The 18,016-nt window shown below is 38.0% G+C and overlaps 1 protein-coding gene across 2 annotated transcripts in view; it reads left to right on the top strand.

Moving 5' to 3' along the window:
• Nucleotides 1–18,016, top strand: part of PCSK5 (proprotein convertase subtilisin/kexin type 5) — a 440,983-nt gene that overhangs the window by 281,727 nt on the left and 141,240 nt on the right. For both annotated transcript variants that reach the window (XM_055310345.1, XM_055310347.1), the window contains exons 17-20: nt 9,698–9,782; nt 13,782–13,879; nt 14,306–14,435; nt 15,056–15,171. In XM_055310345.1, coding sequence (XP_055166320.1) covers nt 9,698–9,782; nt 13,782–13,879; nt 14,306–14,435; nt 15,056–15,171 — 429 coding nt within the window. The remainder of the gene's footprint in view (nt 1–9,697; nt 9,783–13,781; nt 13,880–14,305; nt 14,436–15,055; nt 15,172–18,016) is intronic.

Genomic DNA, 18,016 nt, shown 5'->3' with positions numbered 1-18,016 from the left:
AGTGACATGAGGAGAGAAAGTGTGGCCTTGGTTATATCAAACAGGATCTAACCAGTTTTTACAAGAACATGTTAGAATTGTAAAAATGAATTTATAACAATTTTTGTAAAAAAATAATTTATGTAAAAATGCTTGTAACTGTCAGGAAGTTCTCAAGTCCATCCCTAGATTCAGTGATTTGCTAGGAGGACACACAAGACTTATTATATAGTTGTACTCATAAGCTCTTAGCTACTAAGTAAAGTCAGGAAAAGGAGCATAGGACAAAGTCAACAGAAAACCAACACTAGCTTCTAAGAGTTCTCTCCCAGAAATCCTCCAGCAACAGTTGGTCACAACACGTGTGAAATGTGGTCTACCAGGAAACTTCCTTAGAGTCTCAATGGCCGGGGTTGTGGTCATGAAGACACCCTCTGCCTGGCACATACCAAAATTCCAGGCTCCTAGAAGGAAAGCAAATGTTCAGCATAAAGCATATTGTTTGTACATTTTAGGCACCATGATCCTCTCTGGTCAGGGTGATGGAAACCCTAAACCATCCTGAAATCCGAGTTCCCAGATACTAGCCCTGGGCCAACTCTATAAGAACACTTTCAAAAGATAGCAGCCAAGCCTGTTCCTTTCTACATACTAACCAAAGGAACCAGGCCTGGACCATATCAGTGTGTACTTCTCAAGAAGTTTAGAAAACATGACTTTCATGTAGACGTGTGTCAAAGACTACTAATGCTGGGCCATTAATGGGGAAATCTACAAAGTGATCGATGGATTCAAAGACTACCAGGTGTTACTGTCCACTAGGAAAGGCAAAATGAAACCCGTTTCCTGAATTTGAGACAAAACTGAGTAACTTCCAGAGAGATCTGAGAAGATAGAATAGGAGGATCCTGAACTCACCTTGTCCCTCAGACACATGGAGATAACAGCTACATTTGTAAAACGCTGAAAGCCACCTGAAGACTAGAAGAACAGACCTGCCGCAGTTAACTGTACAGAGAAGGCCACTTTGAAAAGGGCAGGAAGGAGGGAGACATAGTTGGAAACCAAACCCCTGGTTCACTAACTACTACCAGGAGGGAAATCACAAGCATGGAGAAGGAAGTTGAATCCCCACAATGTCTGGCTTTAGAAAACAGGAGATATTGACTCCAGTGGGGCTTAGTTCTAGGAGAGCCTGAAGGCAATAGGAAACTGAGTCCCCATCACCCTTAAAGATCCAGCATACTAAATAACTCAGCCAAACCAGTACAGAGGCAGCAGTTTGATATGAAGGAGACATATTGACTAATCTGCCAATATATCTGACAGAGATGTACAGAATATTTCACTAGAAACAGAAGTGCAGGTGCATGCTATTCCTCTCCCCCTCTCCAAGCCCTAGATAGCTGGATGTTTGTGAGAGGTAGTTAACACTCATTATCTACTTTGCTGTAGCTGTGTGCCCTTCCTGTCCAACTCAACTCAGCAATCCTCCCTTCAAACTGGCTTGTGCCCCAACATATCTACTTTGAAGGTGTCTCTTCAGAGTAACTCATGCCATAGGGAGGGAGGAGACAAGCTCACATAATACCACACTTGCAGTCCCTGCAGTGGAACCTCATAGTTGGCTATGCAAGACGTAAGGCCTGCCATTCAGGGTACCTGTGGTTCTGTCAGAAGGACAACTGCAGACAGCTAAACTTACTGCTGGCCCAACTCTCTAAGCCTATCATTGCTTCAGACAGGCCTCAACCTACCCAAGACACCATCCACAAAGTGGATCATTGTGGCTGGCTGGGATGAAGGTAGTTGCAACTTAGTCACAATATGGGAGCACAGAGAGCCCACACAGGGGACACACCCAGGAATGTCTGGTTCTGGTAACCAGTGGGGGGGTTGCACTGTAGAACACCTCAGTACCTCTTTCACAAGGCCACTACTTTCAAGACCAGGAGACATAGCTGACTGTCCTACTACATTAAAAAATATATATATACATATACAGGGACAGAATGAGGAGACAGGAATATATGGCAAATGAAATGGAAATAAAAAATATGCCTGATAAAGAACTCAAAGTAATGTTCACTGAGATACTAGATTTGAGAAAAGAGCAGTGGATCTCAGTGAGACCTTCAACAAAGAGAAAGAAAATGTAAACAAAACAAAACTGATGAATTTCAGAATTGAAATAAAAATAAATGGAATCAAAGTAGATCAGAAGAAGCAGTACAGATCAGTAATGTAGAAGACAAGGTAATAGAAAACAACCCAATCCAGCTGAACAACAAGAAAAAAGAGTAAAAACTGAGAATAGATTAAGGGAACTCTGGAGCACCATCAAGCATAGTAAGTGCACATTATAGGGGTCCCAGAAGGAGAAGAGAGAGAAAAAAGGGGCAAAAAACTTATTTGAAGAAATAATAGCTAAAAGCTTCCTTAACTTGGGAAAGAAGCAAACATTCAGGTCCAGGAAGAACAACAAACCCCTAACAAGATGAACCCAAAGAAATTCAAACCAAGACACACAATAATTAAAATGGCAAAGGTAGTGATAAAGAGAGAATTTTAAAAGCAGCAAGAGAGAAGCAAAAAGGTATATACAAGGGAAACCCAATAAGGCTATCAGTTGATTTTTCAGCAGAAACTTTGCAGGCCAGAGGAGAGTAGCATGCTAAATTCAAACAAAAAAACCTACAACCAAGAATACTCTACCCAGAAAGGATATCATTCAAAACAGAGGAAAAGTGTTTTCTTGACAAAGAGAAGTTAAAAGATTTCATCCCACCAACTCAGCCTTAAATGTTAAAGGAAATTATTTAAGTGAAAAGAATAGGCCATCACTAGAAAAAAAGTAAAAGGAAAAAAATTTACAGGTAGATGCAAACAGAGTAAAGATAGATTAATCCCTTATAAAGCCAGTGTAGAGTTTAAAACACAAAGTAGTGCAAAATATCTAGAAAAATTAGTCAAGGGAGACACAAAATAACAAAATGTAAAATAAAACATCACATACATAAAACATGGAGTTTTACAATGTGTTTGAACATAAGCAACCATCAACTCAGTATATAACCCAATGATAACCACAAATTAGAAGCCTGTAATATACACAAAAAATAAAGGAATCCAACCATATCACTAAGGCAAATCATCAACCCACAAGGAAAGATAGCAAGAGAAAAATGAAGAAATCAAGAAGAACTATAAAAACCACCAGAATACAATTAACAAAATGGCAATAAGTACCTATGATAATTACTTTAAATGTAAACAAACTAAATGCTCCAATCAAAAGATATACAGTGAATGAGTCAGAAAATAATATTGATCTATATGCTGCCTACAAGAAATCCACTTCAGACTTAACACATACAGACTGAAAGTGAAGGGATGAAAAAACATGCAAATGGAATGCAAAAAAAAAAAAAAAAACACACAAAAAACAGCAGCTCGGGTAGCAATACACTTTCTTTTCAAGTGCACATGAAATATTCTCTGGGATACATAACATTTTAGGCCATAAAATAAGTCTCACTTATTTTTGAAGATTGAAATCATATCAAGTATGTTTCCTTAAATGATATGAAAGTAGAAATCAAGAGAAAAATGGGAAAAAATACACAGAGGTTAAACAACAAGCTACTAATTAACCAGTGGGTCAGTGAAAACAAAAGATGAAATAAAAAAATGTATGGAGACAAATGAAGACAACAATCCAAAATCTTTGGGAATCAGCAAAATCAGTTCTAAGAGGGAAATTGATAGTGCTATAGGCGTACCTCAAGAAACAAGGAAAATATTGTATAATGAACCTAGCCTTACACTTAAAGGAACTAAAAAAAGAACAGAGTCCAAAGCTGGTAGAAAGAAAAAGTAGAGATCAGTGAAACCAAGACCTGGTTCTTTGAAAAGATAAACTGATAAATCTTTGAGTCTTTCTTTTCTTGATAAGTCTGGCTAAAGTCAGAAATACAAAGAATTATAAGAAAATGTTGAAAAATATCTGCCAACCTATTGGACAATCTGGAAGAAATGGATTAATTCCAAGAAACATACAATTTTCCAAAAACTAAATCAAGAAGACACAGAAAATCTGAACAAATTACTAGTAATGAAATTGAATCAGCAGTCAAAAACTCCCAGCAAACCAAAATCAAGGACCAGATGTATTCACAAGTGAATTCTACAAAACACTTAAATAAAAGCTAATACCTATCCTTCTCAAATTATTCCCCCAAAAACCCAGAAAACTTGTAAATTCATCTATGAGGCCAGCATTACTTTGATCCTAGAGTCAGACAAAGATATCATATAAGAAGAAAACTACAAGCCAGTATCGCTGATGAACACAGATGCAAAAATCCTCAACAATAGTACATTTAAAAAATCATTTAGCATGATCAAGTGGAATTTATTCCAGAGATGCAAGTGTGGTTCAATATTCACAAATCAATATATCACATAAACAAGAGGAAGGATAAAAAAAACATGATCATCTCAACAGATGCAGAAAAAGCATTTGACAAACTACAACACCGATTCATGTTAAAACTTCTCCACAACGTAGGGTTAGAGGGGACATACTTCAACATTACTAAAGCCATCTATGACGAATCCACAATGGACATCATACACAATAATGAAAAGTGAGAACTCTTCCTCTAAGATCAAAAACAAGACAAAGATGTCCACTCTCACCACTTTTATTCAACATAATATTAGATCCTAGCTGTAGCAATCGCATAAGAAAAAGAAAAGACATCCAAATTGGTAAGGAAGAAGTAAAAAAAAAAAAAAGCACTATTTGCAGATGACATGATACTATACATAGAAAATGCTAAAGACTTCACCAAAAACCTAGTGAAATTGATAAATGAATTCAGTGAAGTTTCAGGATACAAAATTAATATACAGAAATCTGTTGCATTTCTATATACTAATAATGAAGTAGCAGAAAGAGAAATTAAGAAGACAATCCCATTTGTAATTGCACCAAAAAGAATAAAATACCTATAAATAAATTTAATCAAGGAAGTGAAAGACCTGTATTTTGAAAACTATAAGACACTGATGAAAGAAATTGAAGATGACATGAACAAGTAGAAAGATACACCATGTTCATGGATTGGAAGAATATGGCTAAGGTCTTCATACTACCCAGAGTAATTTACAGATTCATTGCAATCCCTGTCAAAATACCAAGAGCATTTTTTCACAGAACTACAAAAAATAATCCTAATCCTAAAACCTGTATGGAACCACAAAAGACCCTGAATAGCCAAAGCAATCTTGAGAAAGAAGAACAAAAGCTGAAGGTATTACAATCCCAGATTTCAAGATTTACTACAAAGGTAATCAAAACGGCATAGTGCTGGCATAAAAATAGACACATAGATCAACAGAACAAGATAGAAACCCCAGAAATAAACCAACATCTATTTGGTCAGTTAATCTATGACAAAGGAAGCAAGCATATAAAATGAAGAAAAGACCATCTCTTCAACAAATGGTGCTGGGAAAATTGGACAGCTGCCTGCCAAAGAATGAAACAGGGCCACTTTCTTACACCACACAGAAACTCAACAGGGATTAAAGAACTAAATGTGAGACCTTTTATGAAAACATAAGCATTGATCTCTTGAAAGGTACTCTTAGCAACATATTAATGGATATGTCCTTCAGGCACAAGAAACAACAGCAAAAATACACTGTATTGGGACTTCACCAAAATGAAAAGCTTTTTCACAGTAAAAGAAACCAACAAAATAAAAAGGCAACCTAATGAATAGGAAAAGATATTTGCAAATGTATCGATAAGGGCTTAATATCTAAAATATATAAAGAACTTATACAACTCAACACCAAAAATACAGTGCAATTTTTTAAAAAATGAGCAGAGGATCTGAATAGACATTTTCCAAAGAAGACAGACAGATGGCCAACAGATGTGTGAAAAGGTGTTCAGCATCACTAATCATCAGGGAAATGCAAACCAAAACCACAATGAGATATTCCCCCACACTTGAGAATGGCTCTCAAGAACTTGACACCAGTCAAGAAACAAGAAATTGTAACAAGTGTTGGCGAGGATGTAAAGAAAAGAGAACCCTCACACACTGCAGTGGGAATGTAAATTGGTGCAACCACTGTGGAAAACAGTAGGGAGTTTCCTCAAAATTCTAGAAATACCACATAATCTAGTAATCCCACTACTGAGTATTTGCCCAAAGAATACAAAAATGCTAATTAAAAAAGATTTATGTACCCGTATGTTTATTGAAACATTATTTACAATAGCCAAGGTATTCAAGAAACCCAAGTGATAATTTTTAGATGAACACACACACACACACACACACACACACACACAATGGAGTATTATTCAGCCATTAAAAAGAATAAAATCTTGCTATCTGCAACAACATAAATGGAGCTAGAGATTATAATGCTAAGTAAAATAAGTCACTCAGAGAAAGACAAATGCCATAGGATTTCACTCACTTGTGGAATTTAAAAAACAAATGATCAAGGAAAAAAGAGACAAACCAAGAAATAGACTCTTAAATATAGAGAACAAACTGATGGCAACACCAGCGGAAAAGTGGGTGGAGGATGGGTGAGTTAGGTGATGGAGATTAAGGAATACACTTGCGATGAGCACTAGGTGTTATATGGAAGTGTTGAATCACTATATTATATACCTGAAACTACTCTAACACTGTATTAACTACACTGGAATTAAAAACGTGTTAAAAAATAATAAATTTGCTATCTGAAGGAAAAACATGTGTCTGTATGTACATGTGTGTATGCGCACACATGCACACACACTCAGCCATACAAGAAAGTGAGATCTTGCCATTTGTGACAACATGGATGACCTAGAGAGTGTTATGCTAAGTGAAATAAATCAGACTGAGAAAGACAAATTTCATATGATTTAACTTGTACATGGAAGCTAACAAAAAAAAAAAAAAAAAAAGACCCTTAAATACAGGGAATTTGCCAGAGCAGAGGTGGTTGCCAGAGCAGAGGTGGCTGGGGGGATTGGCAAAAAAAGATGGAGGTACAAATTTCCAGTTATAAAATAAGTAAGTGGTGGAAATGAAAAGCACAGCTAGGGAAAATGGTCAATAATATTGTAATAGCATCGTGTGGTAACAGATGTGGCTTACACTTACCGTGGTGAACACTGAGTAATATATAGAATCATCAAATCTATATATTCTATATTGGCAACTAATATAACATTGTAGATTAATTGTACTTCAATTAAAAAATGAAGAGACTGTCTTTTTCCAGTGGATAGTCTTTCCTCCTTTTTCGAATATTAGTTGACCATAAAGTTGAGGGTCCACTTCTGGATTCTCTATTCTGTTCCATTGATCTATGTATCTGTTTTTGTGCCAGTACGACACTGTCTTGATGACCACAGCTTTGTAGTACAACCTGAAATCTGGCATCGTGATGCCCCCAGATATGGTTTTCTTTTTTAATAGTCCCCCTGGCTATTCGGGGTCTTTTCTGATTCCACACAAATCTTAAAATAATTTAAAAAATGAATAATTTCCTACCTGGCAATACAAATAGAGCTTGGGGGTGGGGGGAGTATCCACGCAGACATCATTTGCAATGTTACCAAACAAAAATCTATAAATTAACATGTCACTTCAGGGAGTTGGGTCCTAATCAGTCATCATTAGGAAACAGACAAAGGTACATTCCTTGGAGAATTATGTAATCCTTGGGTACTCGTACCTGTTAGAGCTCTGGTAGGGCCATTTTATTTCTGAATTCTCATAATTTGTCTTAGTAAATATCACACCATCATAGTGAGGACACTGATGCTTCCTGTTTCGGCACAACCTAAGATAGAAGAAAACCCAAGCTCAAATGAACAAGAGTTGTTTTTAAGAAATCAGGCAAGAATTTTGAAATGTATACTGTTGCTTCTTAAGAAATCAAAGTCCCTTGACCCAAAGGCAGGCATTTCTCCCCAAGGCAGTCGAAGTCTCTCAGCTTACCCTGTAGAACCATGGGTAGGATTTTCTTGTAGTTTCTTTTTCTCCCAGATTTGGAACACTAAGCTACCACCTGATAGAGAAAGGAAAGATAAGAGTGGGGAGGGAGCCTGAGGGATCCCCAGAAATAAGTAGTATTTCTTGAAAAAAAAATTCAAAATTCTATCAAGAAGGCTGAATCTTGGAAAAGGAATTTGTTTCGAGATGGTGTATAAAAGGGTCAAGATAATAGAATTATTTGTTACCCCAGAGCCTGGGAGGTAGGTAGTGAAGGAAGGGTGTTCAACCAATGGCTTTGCTGATAGTAGTCTCTGCCTCTCTCTCTCCTTGTGTGTGACTGACTTTTGTTATATTTTCCTCCTAAAATGAGTCTGTTGACATAAAACGTAGTGACTAGTAATAATTACTGCCAACACATTTACAAGTTCATATAGTTCCCTTGAGTAATTTCATTAACCCCTGAAGACAAGCTGAGAGAACTTGGCATCATTGTAATATTTATTCAATAAGTGGGAGAACAGACTCTGAACTTGCCCCCTAGAGATGCTAAAAGCAGAATTCAAAACTAGGTCCTCTGACCTCAGATCCTAAGCCATGTCCAGAAGTCTCAATGGCATAGTGAAGGGAAGACCATGTGAAGGCTATCATAAGATTATAAAGAACTTCATATTTCTTGGCGGGGGTGCACCCCAAGGAGGTCCTTACAGGAATCCATTAGGATTCCTTACAGGAATCCCATTAAAGCAGTGTTTCTCTGTGGAATGTTGAAGAACACCAACATTTAAAGAGTAGATGGAGAGAAAGAAACTTATGAACAAAGCTTCATTCAAACCTAACACGTATGTGGTTATAATCCATTTGCATCTCAGAGAAGGTATCGAGTATCCAGAAGAATTTGGTCTCAGTGATGTAACAAGTCAATATTTTTCATTATAGAATAGGTATGCATTTGCCCTGTTTTCCCCAATGGGGATCAGTCTTTGGTATTAAATGGGAGAGCCATATTCAGAGGTATTTGTTTTAATCCAGTATATTTCTATTCTCCAGAATACAGATATATCTGAACTATAATTAATAACATATCAATGGCACAGCCACTATAAAGTACATGACACTATTCTTGACAATGCAAGAAATAAATGGTCAGCCCTTAACCTGCAGTCTTAAATGTAGATTCCCTTTTCTGGTCTAGTTCGTCAGAGTGGTCCTACAAGCTGTGAGTATGGGGGGCCCGGGGAAAGCCTTCCTTTCCATTCCACAGCCTCCACACTGCTTCTCAACCCTCACATAGTAGTCTTGCCCCAGCTTATTTGTCAGTGTGATTCTCAGTGTTGGCAGTTAGGAAATTCTGCTTGGGACAAAGCAGAAGAAGAAGGGGGAGAAAGGTCAATCAACCATTCAACAAAGAATTAAAGACGAGTTCCCTCATCTGCAAAATGGTAGAGATGTCAGGCATTTCCCACATTTCCCAGTGCTGCAGTTCCTAACTCTGTTTGCTTTGCTGAGAAGTGATAGCCAATGTTCAATGTGGGGGCTGTTCCCAAAACGTTCTGCTCAAGGCCAGGTATGTATACCATCGTGTATGTTAGCAAACATTAGAATGTCTCCGCCTCCTTTTATGGAATTCAACTGACCAACTGATTTATAACCTTGTTACTTTTTTGTGTATGCGTTTTGTTGTTTGTTTTTAACAGAGAAAAATCTTTGCCGGAAATGCAGTGAAAACTGCAAGACGTGTACTGAATTCCACAACTGTACAGAATGTAGGGATGGGTTAAGGTAAGAAAGTGAAGGATCTTGTCAAGTCCTACAGCCCAGGGAGCTTCTCAATGTAAATAAAATATGTAAATGAATTATCCTCTTACCATCACCTTGGTTTGACTCCCATTCCAACATTTGATTGCTATTTGCATTATCTTTACCATTATATGTGAGAAATTGGATGCCATCTTGGCTAAGAGAGGTTTATAAACCAAATAAAATTTCCTTCAGGAAAGATGGATCAGATATAAGAAAATAAAAATGGCTATTTGAGAGGCTTTCTTGGTGCTTTATGACCGGCAGTGCCCCTGTCAAGGATTACTGTTTGGGTAATACCAATGAATTATATTTAATCCTCTTGATTCATTCCTTTGATGGTCGGAAACTCTTCCCTTATCTTTATTATTTCTCTCCATATAGCCAATCATTCTCTTATCTTAAGTACCTCAGGCTTGGTTCCATTATGCTGTGGTATGCACATAGATTTAACACCTGGAGATGTTTTTCTTGACTGGATGACTTGCTCATTACTGAAGCCAGATAGCTGACAGATTCTGCAGGAGAACAACACAGGGCTCAAATGAACTAGGTAGCCTCTTGATATCCACAGAGAAAGTCAGACCATCCTCTGTTGGGCAAGGAGTTGGACTCTGAATTTACAAAGAGCCGGAAATCTGCTGCACTCAATCTTTTTAAGTCTTGAAAATGTCTCTGTTTCCACCTTTGATTGGAGAGGTGAAGTGGGCAGGCTCCAGGCAGGTGATTCTTCATATTAATTAATACCAGAACATCAGAGGGCACCTGGGTGGCTCAATGGTTGACTGCCTGTGGCCGAGTCTTGATCTTAGGGTCCTAGGTGAGTCTCCCATTAGGCTCCCAGCAGGGAGTCTGCTTCTCCCTCTGCCTGTCTCTGCCTCTCTATCTCTCATGAATGAATAAATAAAATCTTAAAAAAAAAATCAGAACATCAGGGCCACTGGTTGGCTCAGTTGGTTGAGCTTCTGCCTTCAGCTCAGGTCAAGATCTCAGGGTCCTGGAATCAAGCCCTGGTTCAGGCTCCTTGCTTAGTGGGGAGTCTGCTTCTACTTCTCTCTCTGCCCCTCCCTCCACTTGTGCATACTCTTCTCTTTCTCTTTCAAATAAGTAAAATCTTAAAAATATATATCTCAGGATATCATTTTCATTTAGATTGTCTTGTGGGTTTTTTCATAAGTGCATTCAGTATTAATTTGCTTAGCACCTTTCATCTTAAGATTTTCAATCTTAATATCAGTCTTCTTTTTGGAGGAGCAGATTGTTTTTTTTAATAAAAAGAAGGGAGACAAGATAGACGGGGGCTCAAACTGTTTTCTGCTAATCAGCTATGGGATCAAACACATAACTGGCCCATGAGAAATGAAAGATGATTTATGATTATTTTCTATATGGTTATACCCTTGCACAACTCAGGGGTTAGAGACCCCATCCTCCTACAGTTGAAAATCACATATTACTTTTAATTCCTTAAGTTACTCTTAACTATATAACTACCAATTACTACTGTTGACCAGAAGTCTTACAAATAACAGTCAACTAACATATATTTTGTGTTACGTATATTATATACTATATTCTTACAATAAAGTAAGCCTAGAGAAGAGAAAATATTGGGAAAATTATAAGGAAAATATATTTAGAGCACTGTACTTTATCGAAAATAATCCACTTATAAATGGGCTCGTGCAGTTCAAACACATGTTGTTCAAGAGCCAAATCAACTGTATTTCTTAGGGAACATTTTACTGAGTAAGTTAACCAGCACTCCCAATAGAAATACAAGAACCACGTATGTTCATTTTAAATATGGCAGTAGCCACATTAAAAGAAGTAAAAAGATAAGGGTGAAATTGTTTAAAATATTAACCAAAAAATAAAATAATAAAAAAATAAAATATTAACCAAATATATTCAAAATATTATCATTTCAACATGTAATCAATATAAAAGACCTAGCAAGATATTTTGCATTCTTTTTTGTTGTCATACCAAGTCTTTGAAATCTGGTATGCCTTTTACCTCTAAAGTGCATGGAACATCTCAACTTGGAACAGTAGTGTTTGATAAGAAATACTTGATTTCTATTTAGATCTTTACAAAGTTTAGTCAAAGTAGATTTTACGTAGCCAGGGTGTTCCAGACTTACTCAGAATTTGGCCAGTCATTGAGCCAAGGGCCAATTTGTAAGAGTTAGACTGAAATTAATTAAAACTAAATAAAGTTTAAAATTCCATTCTTGCGCCACACTAACCACATTTGAAGTGCTCGGGAGTCACTGGGGCTCAAGTATGTGGGACAGCACAGTTCTGACCTAGCCAATTTATCACAGAAAGAACCCAGGTGTCCACCCTACCAGGCCAGTTAGCCACTCCACCATTGTGTTTTGGAAGCAGAGGCAGGATTCAGAGTGTACATGGTGCCTGCTCTGTTGCACGGCCCACTTACATCCATTCCTTCCTCACACAGCACAGCCTCTGTCTCATGCTGAATACATTCCAATCTCAGAAGGAATGTCCTTTATTAGGAAAACTGGGAAGCTTTAAAAAAAAAAAAAAAACTTTGATAAGTTTTTTAGGTGGTCCAATTTCCTCCCACGAAAGGATCCATTTAATGCAATGTCCTTTTTCCAATTCTACAGAAAGGGATTTTCTTTTATTGACTTTTTAAGTGACATCTGTCCCTGGCCAGTAAGATCTGTGAATGGAGTACATTTTGAGTTATGCTGCCCTCCATCTCTTTGAGATTGCCTGTCTTTTCCTTGCAGGCTTTGAGGGTCGATCATTTTGGCCTCAAGAGACCTGAAAGTTTTTTAATAGTGGCTAAGAACAAAGAAAAGATACATACACATCAAATTGGATGGAAGTAGGTTAAAATGTTAACAAACCTGTTTGGGATCCTTAATTACCTGTTTATTTTCTTTCCAATAGGGAAAAATAAATTTTCCTTCTCCAAGTTAGTGTGATCCAAATACAAAGCACACTCAAATAAGATGTGAATTGGAGCAATACCAAGAGTCTAAGAGAATAAAAACCATTTGACCCTGTTGCTTAGATACCCATCTTGTAGAATCCTCTATCTGGTGATACAGAATTACAAGTGCTAACCTATAGTTCCAATCACACTACTGATTCAGTGACCAATATTTGTATATTAAAGGTCATAATTTCTATGTTTTTTTTTAATTTTAAGAATCAATCTGTACACTATGAAAGCTATCACAATTGATAGAAATTAGAAGAGAGAAAAAATGTGCATTCCTCATTCAGCATTCTGGCAACTACAATAGATACCAAGAGTGCTAAATGGAGAAAATATGGTATAGAGAACACCTGGGAACAATAATACAATTAAGAAGAGTTGGAGTGTTTGGGGATTCAGCAGTATAGATAGGGTCATTTTACTAAATTATTCACTGGAATTCAAAAGAAATCAGGAAATAGAGGCAACATGTATTACAGTTGTGTTGTTTTGATGGCAGCCAGTAGGACAACAAAGACCAGAAATAAAAATAAAAACAAAAATAGCTACTCCTGGGAGTGTAGGCTAGCCAGAGATCACTGTGCCCTTCATTGAGTTGTAATTCATTTTTACCATGTATTCCTATAATTAGAAAACAACTTTGAGATTTATTATATAGTAGGTCTGGATTTCACCATTGTCAGATGTATATGTTAGGTAATGAGTTTTGTCAATAAATTACTGTTAAGAGCATCCGGGTAGTTAAGTTGGGGAACAAAGAAGGGATGTGCCAGCCAGCCGGACAATGAAGAAGAACACCCACAAGGCTTGCAGCACATGCTACAAACCACAGCCATCATTATAGGCATCAGGAAGGATAAAAAGAAGGGAAGGGGACCATTTCCCCAGCTTTGAAGCTTTGCCAAGCCCCTGGTCTCGGGGAGGAGCTGTATTTGTTGCATATGGAGTTGGGGAGTCATTACCTCGTCACCTTGATCACAGTGTCTGTGTCTGTGTCTTCAGCCTGCAGGGATCCCGGTGTTCCATCACCTGTGAGGATGGGCAGTACTTCAATGGCCAGGACTGTCAGCCCTGCCACCGCTTCTGCGCCACCTGTGCTGGTACCTAGTCCCCCAGCCCTGTTGTTCATTCCCTTGGCTCTCGTTTGGCTTGTGTGGCTTTGTTTTTAGCCATCGCTCATACAAACCCACCAGATACTTGTAAAGTAAATGCTGGAGAAATCCTCTTCTCCCCCAATACCCATGCACGTATTCTCGTAGAGTCAGTCATGTGCACTGGGTCCTTGTTGAGACACTTAAACATTCCCAGTGAGGTCTCCTCCTCTTGCCAAAGAGATACAGTGCTTTTGGAAAATGGGTCCAGTTTAAAATGGGAGCAGCCCCCCTCCCCCAGAATGTAAGAAAAAAGCACTAATAGGAAATGGGGACTCTTAACATGACATTTTCACCAGCCACACAAGGAGCAGCACCTTGTGCAAGCTTTTCTGAGATTTTGTTTCTGTTTCTTGCATTTGTCTTGCATTTAAGGGCCAGGCGCTGATGGGTGTATTAACTGCACGGAAGGCTACTTCATGGAGGATGGGAGATGCGTGCAGAGCTGTAGTCTCAGCTACTACTTTGACCACTCTTCAGAGAACGGATACAAATCCTGCAAAAAGTAAGTGGATCAGCCCCCTCAGCCCTAGCACTTGATCACCAAGTTCCTTATTTGACCCCCTCCGTAAATAATACAAAACAATTATTACTGAGGAAGTAAGTTTCCACATTTTACCTGTGGATACTGCCCTGCAGCTTTAACCCAACCTACCTTGAATATTTTTGGGGTTTTGTCTCAGGAGCACTTTAAAACCTTGAAAGTAATATTTCTGTTTCAAGGACTGCGTTCCATTTATTTTTTTTATTTTTATTTTTATTTATGATAGTCACACACACAGAGAGAGAGAGAGAGAGAGGCAGAGACATAGGCAGAGGGAGAAGCAGGCTCCATGCACCAGGAGCCCGACATGGGATTCGATCCCAGGTCTCCATGATCGCGCCCTGGGCCAAAGGCAGGCGCTAAACCGCTGCGCCACCCAGGGATCCCTCGTTCCCCCATTTAAAATCAGTCTACCTGCTGGATTTTCTTTAATGTTGCCAAACATAGCAAGTTTGGTAGGAAGAGGTTTCTGTGTCATCTTCAAAGGGAAAATTAAGTTTAAAGCATTATTAAGAGGTTGATAGCAAACATCTTTTCTTGCACACAATGTGTGAAAGCATGAATTATACCTTTTCCCATAGATGTGATGCTAGCTGTTTGACATGCAACGGTCCAGGCTTCAAGAACTGTACGAGCTGCCTCAGTGGGTATCTCCTAGACTTAGGGACATGTCAGATGGGAGCCATCTGCAAGGACGGTGAGTACAAACTGTTCATTTTGATCCTCTGAGCAAAGGGTCCTCTTTTTACGTTAAGATCAAATATATTTCCACTGAAAGAAACTATCAAGCATGAGTCAGATAGAACATGCCCAGTATCTTGTTAGAGCTCATTCATCTTGAATTCACATCCTCAGTGGGTTTGGGTTTTGGTTTATTTCTTTTAATTAAAAGGAGAAATAAATTATCTACCATTCCACCGGCAAAAATGGCACTAGTTATGTGGGTTTTTTTTTTTTTAATTAACAGACTTTGGTTTTTTTTTTTTTAATTTAGAGGTTTAGGCTCACAGCAAAATTAAGCAGAAAGTACAGAGATGCCATATATGCCCTGACTGCCCCCCCACCACAGCGCATGCGCGTGCACATGCACGCACGCACGCACACACACACACACACCCTCACCATCTCCCACTTTCAGCCTCCTACACCAAAGTGGTTACATTTGTTATAATCAGTAAACCTTCACCGACTCATCATTATCTCCCAAAGTCCATGGTTTACATTAACGTTCACTCTTGGTGTTGAACATTCTATGGATTTGGACAAATGTATAAGGGTATGAATCCCTAATGGTAGTTCCATACAGAACACTTTCATGTCCCTAAAAATCCTCTCTACCTTTTCCTCCCTCCCTGCCCCCTAATTTTTTTTTTTTACTGTCTCCATAGATTTGCCTTTTCCAGAACGTTATGTAGTTGGAATGTAATATGCAATCTTTTCCAATTAGTTTTTTCATGTATTTCTTTCCCATCCTTTGCCATATGTACTATTGACCAGGCTTTTTAGACATCATGCACATGGAGGTTTGTATCCTGCTATTTGTACTCATCATTAGACATAAGCATCCTTGTCTACAAAGTCCCCAGAACCTTCATTTTTAATTGCAGCATAATATTCTATCATGTGAAGATGCCAGTTTATTGCCACTCCTTTTATTGGGATTACTCAAAATTTTGACATGTAAATTATACTCAGATGGTACCTGAATCTTTCATTAAACCTGAAAGGCAAGGAATTAATGATAGACCTAAGTGTAGAACTGAAGACTTCTAATTCTAAACATTAATCCATTTACCTTTTCTTTGCACATGTGGCTCTCAACCAAAATGCCAGGACCATACACCTTCCCTGAAGATTCATAGTAAATTGGTCTTGGGGTGCTATCTAAGTGTGGATATTTTTAGAAGCTTCTGAAGTGTTTCTAATGTGCATCCAGATTTGGGAATCTCTGGCTTACTCCATTCCCCCTGACAACTTGGCAAATCCAAGTTCTCTCAATTTTCTACCCTCAGCTTCCCCATTTATAAATAAATGAATTTAAGTTATTCCAACTTTAACATTTTGTGAACTTTGACCCTTGGTATAATTCACACAGAAGGGTCCGTGAAATGTGAGCCTGAACTTTATGCAGACATGTACCTTAGTAACATAAAAAGAAATCATTTCAAACCATTGTTGTTTTTAAATATCCTTGGATTGTTATGAAAGGAGAATAATAAAGTCTGCATTTGGAACAGTCTTCCTGGACAAGGGCACTTCCCTTTTTTTATTCTTTGTTTTCCTCTGAATGGGAAGAAGAGGAAATTTCACAAGAGGTAGAACTGCTCTGGGAGAATATGGATTCAGGAGTCAGAATATGGTCATTCATTCCTAGGCTCCAGGTCTCAGGCAGGTGATAAACTTTTCTGGGCCTCACTTCCTTCAGCTGTAAAAATGAGTAGACGAATCCTATTGACCTTGTATGGTTATTCTAAAACTTCCTATGCGAAATTTCAAAAAGATGTCTGAAAGAACTGGGCACACGATGGCTCATGTAGATCATTTATGGTCTCATTTCTACAGAGTATCATAGCTGACTTTGCATTTTTATGGTTTCTTGGCTGTAGGGTTGATCTAGCAGGGATGGCACAGACCCACTCAGGCTCTGTTCTCACCGTATAACATGGGCATAGAGGGTTGGGGTGATGGCCATCCAGGGACCATGGAAATAACACTTTTTACTTAAAAATATGGTTCCCCAATAGCTGGATCTGACCAGACTTTTTAAATTAATAACAAAACAAAGGAGTATTTTTCTAAACTCAGAAGATCCACAATCACTTGAAATTTTCACCCATAGCACTTGATGCCAGGCATGGCCACGTTGGTGATATTTTAACTGTGATATTTCTCTAAACCATGGTAAATGTGGGATGAGTTATGCCAGATGGCACTTTGGTAGAAGTGGAGTGTCCAGGAATGTGGGCAAGAGTAGAAAATGAAGAACCATAATTTGTAATGCGTCCATTTTAGGTCAGCTAAATAATGAGATCACTTATGGCTCACCAGGCTTTTCAGATCACATAGCAATTACATTTATGGGTTTGTAATTTATTCTCTTTCAACGAGTCATATTTCAATGATTCTAAGACATACCTTTTTTTTAACATTTTAACATCTCTGAAATCAGATGCATCTTATAATTTATGGCAGCTCACAATCACTTGTCCAGGAGCTTAATATGACATACTGTCATTGCCTGTGACTTAGTCACAGAGCTGTCTAGTCCACTGAGTAACCACATGGTTACTACTTCTTGTGTTGAACTTATAGTTCAAAATAGCTTCAAAAAATTGTTTAATCTTCAAAGGAAGAGTTTCTGTATAATTACCAAAACAAAACAGCCTGTTATATAACTAATGCTTAACTAATATTTCCATAAGCACAAAGTTAATATTCTAATTGAGGAGACTATTGTGTCACCATGTAGTAAGAAGCATGAAGCATGTTTTTTCTTGATGCCACTTAAAATAGTGATGCATCTTAAATCCAGTGTCTTGGAC

Source organism: Nyctereutes procyonoides, unplaced genomic scaffold (genome assembly GCF_905146905.1).
Source record: "Nyctereutes procyonoides isolate TBG_1078 unplaced genomic scaffold, NYPRO_anot_genome, whole genome shotgun sequence".
Lineage (NCBI taxonomy): Eukaryota > Metazoa > Chordata > Mammalia > Carnivora > Canidae > Nyctereutes > Nyctereutes procyonoides.
This window is presented reverse-complemented; position numbering and strand designations above follow the sequence as displayed.